Source organism: Meriones unguiculatus, chromosome 8, assembly GCF_030254825.1.
Source record: "Meriones unguiculatus strain TT.TT164.6M chromosome 8, Bangor_MerUng_6.1, whole genome shotgun sequence".
Lineage (NCBI taxonomy): Eukaryota > Metazoa > Chordata > Mammalia > Rodentia > Muridae > Meriones > Meriones unguiculatus.
The window spans coordinates 10,346,604-10,361,715 of NC_083356.1; the positions used below are offsets into that span (position 1 = coordinate 10,346,604).

The 15,112-nt window shown below is 39.2% G+C and overlaps 1 protein-coding gene across 2 annotated transcripts in view; it reads right to left on the bottom strand.

Moving 5' to 3' along the window:
• Cntn1 (contactin 1) overlaps positions 1 to 15,112 on the bottom strand; it is a 311,867-nt gene that overhangs the window by 55,525 nt on the left and 241,230 nt on the right. For both annotated transcript variants that reach the window (XM_060388785.1, XM_060388786.1), the window contains exons 16-19: positions 13,236 to 13,394; positions 10,189 to 10,338; positions 3,697 to 3,767; positions 1,720 to 1,954 (exon numbers count right to left, since the gene is read on the bottom strand). In XM_060388785.1, coding sequence (XP_060244768.1) covers positions 1,720 to 1,954; positions 3,697 to 3,767; positions 10,189 to 10,338; positions 13,236 to 13,394 — 615 coding nt within the window. The remainder of the gene's footprint in view (positions 1 to 1,719; positions 1,955 to 3,696; positions 3,768 to 10,188; positions 10,339 to 13,235; positions 13,395 to 15,112) is intronic.

Sequence of the window (15,112 nt, forward strand, 5' to 3'; positions counted from 1 at the left end):
GGACTATCCTCACATATCATCCTCACCTGCTTCTCTGCCTGGTTTTTCTTTACACAGGGTCAGTGGACCTGGCTGGACTGGCTGGCCAGTAGGCACCACTGATCTTCCTGTCTCCACCTCCCAGCACTGAGATCACAGACACAACTACAGCTCCTCACTTTTTCTATGTGCAAGAATCCCATCTCACATCTTCATGCTTGCACAGTAAGGACATTGACAACTGAGCCATCTCAGTGGTCCCTGCCTTAAATCGTTAGGGAGGAATATACACAGGAAAGAGCTTAGCAGTTTAAATGGAAAAATCCCAGAAGGCGACCTAACTCGGTTTAATCTAAAATGGTGTGCTGTTTCCATCTGTAGACTGACACCCTGACCAGTATGCTTAGTTTACTGAACATTTCCAGAAAACAAAGAGCCAATATAGTATCGCTGCCCTATCCTCAAACGGCCTACCAGACACTTTTATTTTTCGAAGCACAATTTCACCTGGCTGGAGGAGATAGCTCCATTGGTAGAGAACTTGTCCTGCGAACGGCAGAACCCAAGCTTGATTCCCAGACTACATGAAGAAAGGCAAAAAGCTGAGTCTTCAGGTACACACTTGTGACCGTGAGCTGGGAGACAGAGGCAGGGGGATGCCTGCTGCTTGTCGGTCAGCCCACTCTACTCATAGTGTTCAGAACAGTGAGAGGTCTCTTCGCATAACAACAGCAACAAGAATAAAAACAAAAAATCAAGAAGAACTTCACCGAAGGTGAAACACCTGAAGGTTCCCCTTGACCTTCACATAAGCCCGAACACTAACACTCAGGTGCAGGACACAGACACACACATCTAATTGTAATAACAAAATGTACTTAAATTCTGACATTAGACAAATTTCACATTAAAATTCTGCGCAATTTTACAAAATACATCATATTTGCCTTCTCTTCTTCCCTCAACCCTCCCCACCTTGCTCTCTCTAAAATTCGTGGCTTCTATTGCTTTAATTGTTGCTGTTGGATTTTAGCTGTCGTTGAACTGTCATTAAAAATGGCCTGCTGGTTTTGTTTTTATTGTTACTTGTATGTATATAAAACTTAGGGCTGAACACTTGGTATTGGATAACCAATTCAGGGCCTCTTATCTTGTAAGTGGTATTTGAAACTACATAGACTCATGGGCTGAAGAAGCTGCTCAGTCAGTGATCATGAACACTGGCCATCCCTAGGATGCAGGTTCAGTTCTCACATGAGGGCTCACAACCATCTTTAACTTCATTTCTAGGGGATCGGAAACCCTCCACAGGCATTGGACAAACACATGGTATATGCACATGTAGGCAAAATACCCACCTACACAGAATAATAAAATATTCTTTTAAAAACACACAGAAAAACATAGGCTCCATGAAGTTATTCAAGTATGGAGGAATTAGGCCTCAACATTATAATCATAATACATTGACCGCTCGTCTTCAGCCAGTGGTTTTAAGAATGATTTCCTAATTTAAAAGGACAGAATCAGAAAAATGAAAATGACGTAAAAATTTTTAGCACACTTTTGCTATTTGGAAAGCTGACATTTAAATTTGGCTCCAGAGAGTACTTGCTTACTGAACACCCAGTAATATACAAAGATCTTAATAGACGAGGGCTGAAAGAAAAGAAACTAAACCGTACCAGGGAATACAGTTTTCCGCCTCTGTGATGCCAGCAAGGCCTCTCATTCACCTACCGTCTTGTGCTGAGTTGATGACTGCGATGAGGCTGTAGGGCCCATCTCCTTTACTGTTGAATGCCTTCACTTTTACTTGAAATGCAGTGGAGGGGGTCATGGTTTCGTCTTTGTGGACATAGCGGCCAGTGTCTGGGTTAGTAACTGTTACTTTTTTCCATTCTTCTCCATCAAATGGCTTAAACGCCACTATGTAACCAAAATTGTTACCGTAGTGGTATTCTCTTGACAATGGCTAAGTAAAAATTCAAATAACAAACAGCTTTGTTATACTGTCAATATGGAAAAGTCCTATGAGAATAGAATCACACAGGGATGCATGCTGTTGGTGGAAAAAAAAAAAAAAAAAAAGACTTGTTTTTCATAAATTGATGGTAGTTGAAGATGCCAAAGCATTTTCACCTCTGAGGTGATGTCATTCCCAGAATGGTGTACTAGCTGCTCACTGAACACCTGTGTGCCCCCAACTCCCTGCCATCTACTCCCAGTTAATTCTTCCTTCCCTCACTGGAGGAGAAGTACTACCTCCCATACAATATTTTTGAGCCCGTGCAATCTGCCATTCTAAGAACCTATAGTACCCCCATGCCACCTTCTGGCTTCCTCTCCTTTTCCCTTTCAAACTGTCGCTATCAATTCCACACATTTTTGTTCACTGTCTACTGCTCCTCAACTCTTGAAAAATAAGTTGTACAAAGGCAGGAGTTTCATGCATTTCTTTTCTCTTTTGATCCTTCAAACCTAGAGCATGGCTGAAAAGGTACAGGATGAATGACTGAACTGCAGACGTGAGAGGCCATGACGTGAATCCAGACTCCAGGATCTCTACGTTGCTACCAGAAAGTGTTTTAGGAGGAATAGGAGTGCGGGTTCCCGGGGAGAAAGGTGGTGCCACTCCCATGGGTAAGGGGCTGGCACTGGGCACCTGCTTACTGAGCATTGCAGCCATGTTTCAGTCCCCAGAGCTTACTCGGGGTTTCTGTGGAAGACATATGTCATTGACACGGGGAAGTTTGTAATGGAACTGACGACCCTGAGATAAAGGTAGTTCTAATACCTTCTACCTGCCCTTCTGAAGGTCTATTTTAGATAATGTTTGCGTTGTAATTCAATATTGACTCTAACATACAGATGGACACACACACACATACAAACACACAAATTAGCAAAAGTCTTTTCCCCTAAACAGCACCTGAAGATTCGACTTAAATGGCCATGTAGCAGAGTTAAGTCACTATTCATTAAATATCCACTTTTTGCATGAGTTTAATTCATGCAAGAAATAAAGCCTGGCAGTTTTCTTGCCATCTTCAGTGCCTTGTTGTAACCCTTTATTATCCTCAACCATCAAAGACTGAAATATACAGACTGGGTGGGTCGTGAGGAGGATGTCAGCACAGGCGCCGGAAGTCCTACTCAGACAACTGTGGCTGCACCCATATCTCCTTGCTTTGAAAACCTAGACATGAGATTTTCTTATGAGTCATGAAAACAGAATGAAATGTTTGCCTTTGGGTGTGACTCTAACAGAACAGTTTAAGACAGATTACAGTATGGCTGAGGTAAGACTTGGGTGAGATCTGGTGTTCTGTTCAGAAGTGGATTCAATGTCTTTACTGTATAATGTCTTTAGCCATAGTCTTGTGTGTATAAATGTCCAGGCAAAAGGATATATAACTTATGATAGGAGAGTGGGTGGTATGTGCTTACAGTCCCTGTGGCATGGAATAGCTCAGTGTTTAGCCTTCTAGGCCAACGTCCATTGAGCTGTCAGGGTCTTGTTGGTCACAGAAACTGCTTGCTAAGCACTATAAGACAGGGGAAATCTGTTGTGCAGTTATGGGGAAAAGTTACCCATCGTTCTGTTGCATGAGTCAAGTATTCCTTTTTATTTCCAATTTCTTTTAATAAGCAACTGGTTTTGCGATTAAAAGCAGATAGCACATCCCCTCCTCTGTGCGGCTGGTTAATACTTACCGCCCATGTTATTGTCAGCTCTCTGTTGCTTCCACCGCCGCCTCCAACGTCTGAGGGAGCCACATTTGGTGCTGAAACAAGTTGAAAATGACAAGAAGGTGAAAGCTATGAATATTTCCTCTCCTGGTGAAGCTCTCATTTACCACAGAAACCACGCCTTTTTCATCCACAGAGCTAAGCCAGCTGCAGCAGGAGTGCCTCGTTCACACTAACAGAGGTGTGCAACTGTGTGGGTTGGAGATTACACCCTGTTTCTGCACTGGAGAACTTTATGCATTCTTTAATGCATTCTTTTCTAACTCTCTGGTTAGTACACTTCACTGATTTACACGGGAGAACTCACACACAGTTGTGCATGGACATACTCACACACAGATGTGCACGGAGGAACTCACAGAGCTGGTTTGTACTGGACCCCATAATAACTCTTTTTTTTTTTTAAACAATCCATCATTTGTTTTCCCTTTAAGCCCCAGAAATCTCTCCCTCTCACTCTTTTAGAACCCAACTTGCATTTAGCTGCCCAGCCTGGAGCCTTTTTCATTTGCTTTCTCCTTGAAAACCCTCCAGGTTAGGCACTGCCTCTTGCTGAACACATGAACTTGGCTTTGAACTGCAACGTTCTGTCCCTCCACTCTCAGCAAGGTGGACCAACATTTTCCTACACAAAGGCATTGGCCCCACGTGCGCTGTCACCCCAGATCTGTTGTCACCCAAAGGAGACGAAGTGTTAGTACTTCCAGGCATCCCTAAGTCTTTTTACAAGAGGACCTAGCCACACCTGTCTCAAAAGGTACCCGTGAGGTCATATTTAGGAGACATCAGAGTCTAACAGAGAACTGTGACTCCAAGAAACACATTTTAAAATTTCCAAGCCAACCAAAAAGATTCCTTGATGAGAGATGTACGTTAGCATCCCAGAAATGAGAACGCATGTGACAAACAAGACTCTGGCTGCTCAGGATTGTTTTGGCCTAGAAGACTAAACAGTCAGCTATTCCATTCCACAGGGACTATGAGCACAGATCATTCACTAACCTATCATAAGTTATATAACTTCCTTCTGACCACCAAGCTCTGCCGTCCTCCTTTCTCACGACAAGATTAGCATGAAGCCTGAGAGAAAATTCACTATTCACCTGTCACCACATGTGTACTAGAAGGTGAAGCTGGGCATACAAGTATGTTAGAGGTGAACTGTAGCTCACCAGTTAATATATAGCATAACACATACGATGTATTTTATAAAATATAACATACATAAATTATATGAATATATAATCAATCTATGTTATATGTTGGTTACATATATAGTAGTCCAGGCTGTTAAAAACAACTGTAAACTGTAAATGCTGTTAGTCCATAACAACTCTGTTTGCTATGGACAAATTAGCAGGCATATTTCCCTAAAATCAATAAATCACATATTGTTTTACTCTAAATACAAGCAGAGTGGTCATGGGGAGCTAATTTCAAAGTAGCCTTGTGAAAACTGTTACATAAAATGTGTTGCATCTTCTTAAGACAATTGTATTTGGCAAACCATTTCCTTGTAATGCTTTTCATAATAACCAATGTAAATCTTTTAGCAGTTAAAAATAGACTATGTCTCTATTAAGCCAAATAGCTTCTATTTTATGATAATTTAAGTACTTCCTAGCATGCTTCAAATAAGGACTTCGAGACTGATTTTCTTTGCAAAGATTGTTCATCCTGCTCATGCTATTAAACTTGAGACAAGAAAACCACAGAGGTAAGGCAAATGAACTGTAGCTCTTAATAGAATATTTTACTGTTTTGCCTAGATTGTTAGTTTATTATTTTTAGCTCCAGAAGCGTAGAAGCAGTTTTCCTCAGAGGAAATTGATGGCTAATATGTCTAAATAGAATCAGAGGACAGAGCAATTGGCACTCTCCTGTTCAAACAGGAAACCTTCAACAGAATGCTCAGTCTCAAGAAAACGTATCTAGGCCAACACTAGCAGGCACTTTCTGCTTCATGCCCCAGACACTTAACAGGGAACAAACTTGGTATTCTTTAAGTCATAAATTATCAAAGCAAACATGAACTAACATTTAAAAACAATAAATTATTAATAGTAAAGTAATAGTATTTATAATTTTAAACTAAGATGTTTTCAATCATCTTTTGCCAGCGTTTTGGAAAAATAGTGATTTGTTTCTATTGGCCAAAGGGCCTGTGTGGATTCACTTATAGATCCAAAAATAGCTTGGAAATCAACTCAATATCATGATTATTATTTCCATTTACATTTTAGTTCTTAAATAATTTTCCAGTATTTCTTCAGGTTGTATTTGACAGTGTGAAAATGGGCACTTGAGAAATTCTGTCAAGTGTAGGATTGGTAAAGATCTTTTCCCAGTCTGTAGGCTGACATTTTGTTATTTTGTTGGTGTCGTTTGCTTTATAGAAGCTTTTCAGTTTCACAAGGTTTCATCTGTTGATCTTAGAGCCTGAGTTCTTGGTGTTCTGTTCAGGAAGTTGTCTCCTGTGCCAATGAGTTCAAGGCTCTTCTCCAATTTTTCTTCTAACAGATTTAGTATGTCTGGTTTTCTGTTGAGGTCTTTGAGCCACTGGACTTCACTGTTGTGCAGGGTGATAAGTATGGATCTATCTGCATTTTTCTACATGTAGACACTCAGTTAGACCAGGACTATTTGTTGAAGATACTGTCTTTTTTCATTGCATGGTTTTGGCTTCTTTGTCAAAGATCAGGTGTCTGTGGGTGTGTAGATTTATTTCTGGGTCACTTATAAGTGGATATTAGCCATATAATATAGGATAAATATACTGAAATCTACAGACCTAAAGAAGCTAAACAACAAGGAGGACCCTAGGGAAGGTACTTAATCCTCATTCAGAAGGGAAAACAAGATAGACAATGGAATCAGCAGAAGAGAGAGAACAGGATGGGAGCCTACCATAAATGTCTTCTAAAAGACTCTGCCCAGCAGGGGATCAAAGCAGATGCCCAGACTCACAGCCAAACTTTGGACAGAGATCAGGAAGTCTTATAGCAAAAGGAGGATATAGAAGGACCCAGAGGGGACAGGAGTCACACAAGGAGACCAACAAAGCAAAAAAATAGCTGGGCCCAGTGGGGACTGCAGAGACTGATGCATCAATCAAAGACCATGCATAACAGCACCTAAAACCCCTGCTCAGTTGTAGCCCATAGACAGCTCAATCTCCATGTGGGCTCCCTAGTTAAGGAGAGAAAAGACAGTCTCTAACATGAACTAGGTTGCCTGCTCCTTGATCACTTCTCCCTGGTGTGGTGACCTAGCCAACCCACAGAGGAAGAGGATCCAGGCAGCCCTGATGGGACCAGATAGGCTAGGGTCAGACAATAAGGGAGGAGGATCTTCCCTATCAATAGACTAGAGATGAGGGATAGGGGAGAAAGAGGAAGGGAGGATGGGACTGGAAGGAGATGAGGGAGGGGTCTACAACTGGGATACAAAGTGAATAAATTATAAAAAATAAATAAATAAATAAAACAGTAATAAATAAGAATATAAAATAGTAAGAAAAAAATTTAAAATTTTTGAATATGAATATTATATATTTTCTTAATATTGGCTTTGATACAAAAATATGCTAATAAGTTATCTTTGTTCATTAGTGCTTTATCGTGTATAGTCATTTTAACACAAAAAGTTAAAGATGAAGATTTTGCTTTATGTCAAAATTTTATGATTTAAAAAAACAAGAGATTCAAAATGATTGCATGTCAGTCTATAAAGCCAAAGACTGATATTTAATGTTCTATCTTCAGTGTGTAGCTTTTTCTTTTTAAAGAGTTTATTTTATTTTTGAGATTGCATATTGTAATCTCATAGTGTAATGTCATATTGTAATGACATATTGTAGTCTCAAAAACACAATATGTCATCTCAAACGCACTAACGTGCAGTTCTGAAGTGCTCACAGTACAGAGCCCGTGGCTTGGAGGTAGAACACACTGCTAAGATTTCTCACACGGCTCCACTGTAAACAGATGCTTTCCTATTGGAAGATGAAAACCCACATGGAATCTAGGATATCTCATCTAGCAAGACCACAAGCTTGTTTACTATTTATGAATACAAAGAGACCGTAGCACAACTCACTCAGTGGACTCATAATGAAAACATAACTCAGGTCAGGTGAGGACATTTAGTTTGGCAGAAATTAAGGTTTTAAGCAGAAATCATGATGCACAATAAAATTTGCTTTGAAGATCCCATTGCAGTTATTATTTTTTGTTGTTGTTTAGAAGAAGTAAGAGGATTACAGAATTCAAGTGTTATTTTATTTGTTTATGAAAAACATATGTCATTCTAGTGCATTTTCTAAACTTGTTATCACACAAAATAATGACAATAAAATTTTATGTACTAGTAATGTTACTGGATAATACACTTGGCAGAATTTAAAGAGTTCGCTCAGCTGTTCTCCGCAGTTTTCATACTAAGTAACTGTGAAGGAATGTGCCCTGAGTCCCCGAGCTCTGATGCGGTGATGCTGGGGTTGCAATAGTCAGCAGTCAGCAGCCCAGCACCATACCCTGTCTCCAGAAGAGGGACGTGGACTCAAAGGATCTGAACTTGAATTTTGTATCACATATTGGTATAAGCTTAACCTATTCTTCTGTAACATCTGGAATGGTGACACACACAATTTGTATCAAAATGATTAAGACAAAGGGAACTCCTTATGGAAGAGCAATACCAAAGGTTTCCTTCTGCTCTGGGAACAGTATTCACTAAGAAAACTGGTATTCAGGAAAGACACTGTTCACACTATAGAAATTTAATCCCACTCAAATGAGAAAAATTGGCCAAAACTTGAGACAGGTATGTTATGATGGTGTAACAGAAATATTTACTTAACCCAGCTTAAACACTTGGGATATTTCTAAAATTTTATTCTGAAATGAATGCTTGTTCCAACAAATCAAGTCTGATTTTGTGGTATGAAATTCTGTGGTCAAAACCGCCAGTCAAGTCATGCTCCATTTGTTTTTCTTTGTTTCTCAAGAAGGGGATAAATGTGTTCAGTCCTCACACAGGAGCCAGCCTCTGTTAGGATTCTAACCCAAGTTCATAAAGCGGAGGAGAGTTCAGAGTCCTGCATCAAATGCTATCTTGAAGAGATAGCCGAGTGACCTGGAAGATGAACCTCAGACATCTGGATTTGAACTTTGGATCTTATGTATATGGTACCTTGACGTAAGTCAACTATCCAAAAGTATCCAACCCATTAATGAGCACTGGGCTAGCACTTCCAAAACAAACCAGGGATTTTGATTACATTTCCTTCCTTTTGTCACTATCATGTTTACCTTGAAAACTGCACAAAACTGTACAGAACTATAATGAGTTAGCTCACGGATGGCGGTCCACATGTCATTAAAACTGCACAGAACTGAAGAAGGTAGCTTGCTGATAGCAGTATCCATGATATTAAAAGTTACAGTTCTATTTGGAAATAGGGTCAAGGAACTGGGGCGGCCAAACACGTGGGTAAGTGACATTAAGCAAAGACAGCAGAATTTTAAAGCCAGTCAATCATCAGAATCTTTAGCTCAAAGAAAGCTCTGATTTTTGGCAAGGAATATTAAAAATAAATGAACTCAGAGAGCCTGAAAAATGTTTGTTTATTTGTTTGTTTGTTTTGATAGATAGAAAATAGCAAAAAAGCAAAACAAAAAAAAACATTAGAGTGGCATTTTGTTTTGTAAATATGAGGTAAAGAAAGAATGAAGTACTTCATAAAATAAAGGGTATTTGAATGAAATTGGCATGTAGCATAAAAATGTAAATCAGAATTGGTTGAACTGTTCTGAGAACCTAGTTAGAATGACACCTGAAGAGAACATACCCCGTGTCTTATGCTGTGACTCCTCAGTGCCATGCCCTCATGAACCTTCACTACCTCTTTTGTCTCCAGACCTTTCTTGCCTTCTACGCCTTGCCAGTCACATGGGTTAGCGTCTGTAAATGTCTCTGTGAGTCATGAAAATGGAGAACTTCCCAAATCATTGACCCTGTTTAATCCAGTGTCTTCCTTGTTAAGACTCACAATTTACATTAAAGACCATATATTCTATACACAAACTTCATTTCAATAGTCTCTGGTGGAATTCGCTGAGAAAAATAAGAAATTTATAGATTTTAATAAAATTAATGTAGAAAATGCATTATTTTTATACATTTATATAATTACTATAGTCAATACATTATATAAAAGTCTACAAATTCTAAAATTCTGTGTAGCCAAAAACAACATGATAAAATATAAAATTTACAGATTTTTATATAACTCATGTAAGAAAAACATTAACATTTACTTTTTGTTGTTTTGGGCTACACACACCTCTCTAGATGAACCACTGATTTCAGAGTATTTACCAATGCATTCTAGTACATATTAAACTGCTACTGTACTGTAGCTTCATGAAAATGTTCAAAGGTCCTTGCACATACCAGCACCATCGGTTTTGATCCTGTTTGAGGGTATACTGGGCTCTCCTGTACCCAAAGTGTTGGTCGCTACCACTCGAAATTCATACTCCATCCAGGGGATCAAATCCACCGCTTTCGCTGCCTCCATGTTTCCTTCAATGATTGGGGGGTCTAAATGAAATTGACATCAAGTAGAGATTAGTAGTTGGCTCAATCCGCCATTTTCACTCTTTCAGCGAGATGGCACATATACACTGGTTTGACATAAAAAAAAAAAAAAAACCTGGCAATGACAAATACTGTGTTGAAGAGTGTGAGAGAAAAGATCACTGATAACAAACTAGCAAGAGTAGCACATGTGTATGTGATTTGCCTGTCTAGAAAACCTGAGGTGGGGGCTGGGACCTTGCCCCTCTGCCAAGCCCAAGCTCCTTCCTGGCTCCTAATCCCTGGGCTACACTTTAAGTAGAAAAAAAGGCTGTTTTCTTGGAGCAGAGTCTAGGACGATTTCCTAAGGCAAAAACTGGGTGATCTCCCACTAGTAGGGTCCGTAGACAGCAAATGATTTTCTGATAAAATTAAAAAATGACAGCAAAAAGTATTGTTTGCAGGTTTTGCAGACTTGTATCAGCTGGAGCTAGACTCATATACGCTATATAAGTTCTCAGCATTCAGGCTACTCGTGAGTGATAATAAATTATCATAAGATATGACCTTAGCTTGCTTATTTAGTTGAGATATGATAAAAATACACAACCAAGACAGGCTAGGCGTACATTTTAGTTTAAGCTTGCCTCCAACATTTCTACGTGTTTTTAATAATCAGCTTACACACAAGTGCATGTAAATACCTGTATACTAGATGGAGAATTTGTTTCTTTAGGATTGCCTGTGACTCATCATGTTACTATTTGGGATACTGTCACCTGTTAATGCAGATCATAAACACGCAGCCTTTGAGGATACTGTGCTCAGTGTCTAGTTTTCACCTTAAAACTGTCTGGCAGCCAGGGCTGGTCCAGGCCACTACTTGCCTAAGTCTATTCATTGTCCTATCATCTTGCCAATGCTTTGCTTAAAAGATTGAACATGCATTTTTGACGTTGTGATTTGAAACTTTGAAACACTGGTGTCCTCTTCTCTCTGTTTTTATTCTATCTCCCTATCTTCTGACTCCATTAGCATTCCCTCACATAAAATCTGCATATGTGCTTAAGTCCACATGATGAGGAATTTCATTTTAGATAATGGAAAGAGGGCAAGTAAAGGTTTGAATCAATAAAAAGTAAAAAAATTATTTTCATCAAATAAGGGAGAAACAGAACTTATTGTTATGATTCTGTGTGGGATGGCTCCTCTTTCCTATGTTACTCTTTTCTTTGACTTTGAGCAGCCTATATAAATAAGACTGTACCATATTAAACAATAAGATAGCCAAGAATATGTTCATGTTTGAATCCAGAACCTGTGTGTTACCTGATATGAAACACAGTCTTAGCAGAGAAGTTTTAGCTAGAGATATTTTTTTAAGGCAAACCTTTTTTTTTTTTTTTTTTTTAAATAAGGTCATTAACTTCCTTGTGGGACCACCTAAGTCCAATGACAAGTGTCTTCATAGGAGACATAAAGGAGAAACCTTACCAAAGGAAGGAGGCCATGTGACCATGGAGGCAGTGAAGTAATATGGCCGCAAGAACACGGGAGATGTTTCTTGTTTCTGCAGGCAATTGGAAGGGGCTGAGGAGATAGCTGACTTGACAAAGTGTTTGCTCAGTATGCATTTGGATTTGAATTCAGTCTCCAGAACATAAAAATACTGAGCCTGGAGCTTGCAAGTTGGCTCAAAAGTTATGAGCACTATTTGCTTTTGCAGAGAACCTGGGTTTGTTTCACAGCACATGCATGGTGGCTCACAACCTTTCTGTAATTCCAGTTTCATGGGACATGAGGCCCTCTTTCTGACCTCCATGGCAACAGACACACGTGGTGTACTTACATACATGTAGGCAAAACACTCATCTACATAAAAATGAAACCTTAGAAAGAATAAAAGAGAAAAGAGTGCTGGGAATACAGGAGCATGCTGTAACTGTAGCATTGGAAAGCAGAGAGTTGGAGGATGTTGAGGATTGCAGGCCAGCTAACATATGTTGGCTGACACACCTCAGGACAGTGAGGAACCCTGGTTCAAGAAAACAGGGTAGGTTGCTCTTAGGGAACATCATTCAAGATTGACCTCTGCCTTTTGAATTATTAATGAATGTACTTAAAACCTATAAAACAATGCTTTAATGTACGTACCCTTAGGCAAATATAAAAGAATATTAGTTGTATGCTAAAACATACCCTTATAGCTATATACCTACTAATGAGTATTGCTCTATGAATCAGAGAAGTTTCTTTGCAGCAAATGGAGATGATTTCAGAAAAAGCACAAAGTTGGTCATAATTCAGACTGATCACCAGGAGCCGAGCCACAATAAGTATATTTATAACACAGCTCCTGCACTTAAGGCTTGGAGAATATCAAGAAAAAAAGTGCAGAAAGATTTTTAAGAGCCAATGGGACCAGGAAGTCTGCTACATGTGAGACTGTGTCTCCTAGAAATGACAGGGAAACTTCACCCTTGTTACTATAACAGCATAGCTAGACAAGGACAACGACAATTGCGATAGACATATTGGTGGGGAAGGGCGAAATATCATGGGTTCCACCACAAGTAAAGAACAACAAGCAACTAATGATTGCTGAAAATGGAAGAATTAGCTTCAACCGCGGAGAACCTACTAACTGGTGATCCAATACAAATGTTCAGCCCTGGAATCATACCCAGATAAGCAGCCCCGAACACGGTTAGCAGTCTGTATTTATATATTTATGCATTTATGTGTGTGTTTATGTAACAACACTAATAAAAGTAAAAGGGACCATCAGTTTGGGCAATTGAGGGGGTCATGGGAGGGACTGGGGATAGAGGACATGCAAAGGCTTGAAGGGAGAGAAAATAAAATTAGAAGAAAAAAATCATGTGTAAATATGAATAGACCAATTAGCCATACAAACTCACCCGTCTTTGCATCTTTCCAGTCATCTGAGAGAATAGTCTTGGTCTGGATAGTGTATTTAGAGATAGGGCTGTGATTGTCTGAGCCACGGCTCCAAGTTAGTGCCACAGAGGTAGCTCTGATGTCTTCTATTCTCAGGCCTCCTGGAGGGCCTGGAGGACCTGGGATGAAAATGTGGGTGATAAATCAGTGAGTCTCAGTTAGTGAATTAAACATATATAAGAATACACAAATCGCCCCCTTGCTGTCATTCTAAACACTGCAGTTTGTGTGGTTGCTCTTCTCTCAAATGTAGGCAATAAGAAGTGATGGCATATCCTCTGTTTGTTTTTGCTTAATTCTTTCATTTGTCTATTTGTTAGGAAGGCAAAAATGCTGCCATTATAAATAAGCAGTGGGCCAGCAATATGGTCAGCAAATAAAAACATTTTGCCACCAAAATGATGACCCGAGTTTAATCGCCAGGGCTCTCATGGTTGAAAGAAAGAACTGACCAAAAGTTGTCTTCTAACCCCCAGACACATGGAATTGTCCTCTGACCTTCATGTAAATAAGTAAATAAATAAATAAATAAATGAATACACAAAACAAATAAATAGCTTTAAAATGTACAGATTAAATAAAACAGCACTTTACAGCTGGGCATGGTGGCACACGCCTGTAATTCCAGCACTCAGGGAGGGAGAGGCAGGCAGATCTCTGTGGGTTTGAGGTTAGCCCAGTCTACAAAACAAGTTCAGGACAGCTAAGGCTACACACAGAGAAACCTTGTCTCAAAAAAAAAAAAAAAAAAAAGCCCAAGCACTTTACTCCTGATACAAATGAAATTATTTGACACATGAAATAGTGCACTTGTCTTCAGTGAGGCTGATATGAATTATAGTGTGTTGAGCTTTAACGAACACCTATTGGATGCATGAATCATGAATCAGATATTCAGTTCAAATATGAGAATATTTGGTCTGGTCTTTCATCAGTTCTCTCAAGATGGAATAAATGCCTTCTTACAACCTATATTCTATAACCTTAACCATAATGATAATGGCTGCAATCTATTTTACTTGGATTTCTGAAAACCACTTTATATATCATTTGGGTGGTAAATGTCACGTTAGTTATAACAATAAAAATAAAATACATTAAGAGAGATATCTCTACTCATGTAAAATATTGAAGGTAACTTTCCACTGGGAGGATCATGCTCTGGAAACAGCACATTAGAGGACTTAGGAATCAAGACTTATCATTCCAGAACATAAGCAGAATTCCATAGGTGCTACATTGTGCAAAAACTGCTACCTATATATTCTCTAAACTGATGACACCATGTTGAAATAAATACATTAGGTGTTTTCACATCTCTTCGACTTGAAAACATAGAAATAGTAAATGTTGGCAAATTTCAGGAAATGGTATCCAAGATTCTTCTATTTCAGGTCCTCATTTTTTCCTTCTTGAAAATGAGGTCCAGGGACGTACATTAAGTAATAAAATATCAGCCATTGCTTGCTGTTAAAATAATTTTGGTTAAGATACATCTAGCTCATATCCAATAAAAGTTCCTCCACATGACTCCCCCTCTACTACAAAGGTGTCTCTAACTGCATTGTGCCTATCAAATATAGAAATTAGCTATTTGTTTAAGTAGATTTTTTAAAAAATAGTGAATTGTGCTAATGCACATGCCTGTCTTTATCTTTCAGGTAACAGCTTCTTTAGCTGTTCTATAAAGTGTGGGTGCACTTGGTGGCTTTTCTTGCATGTGCAGTTTGGTTTTACAGAGGATGGGTAACATCCCACACCTTTGCCAATCTCGAGGAAGACAAGACACACCCTGTTGCCGGCAGTAAATTTATTGCTGCGCATGATACATATGAAT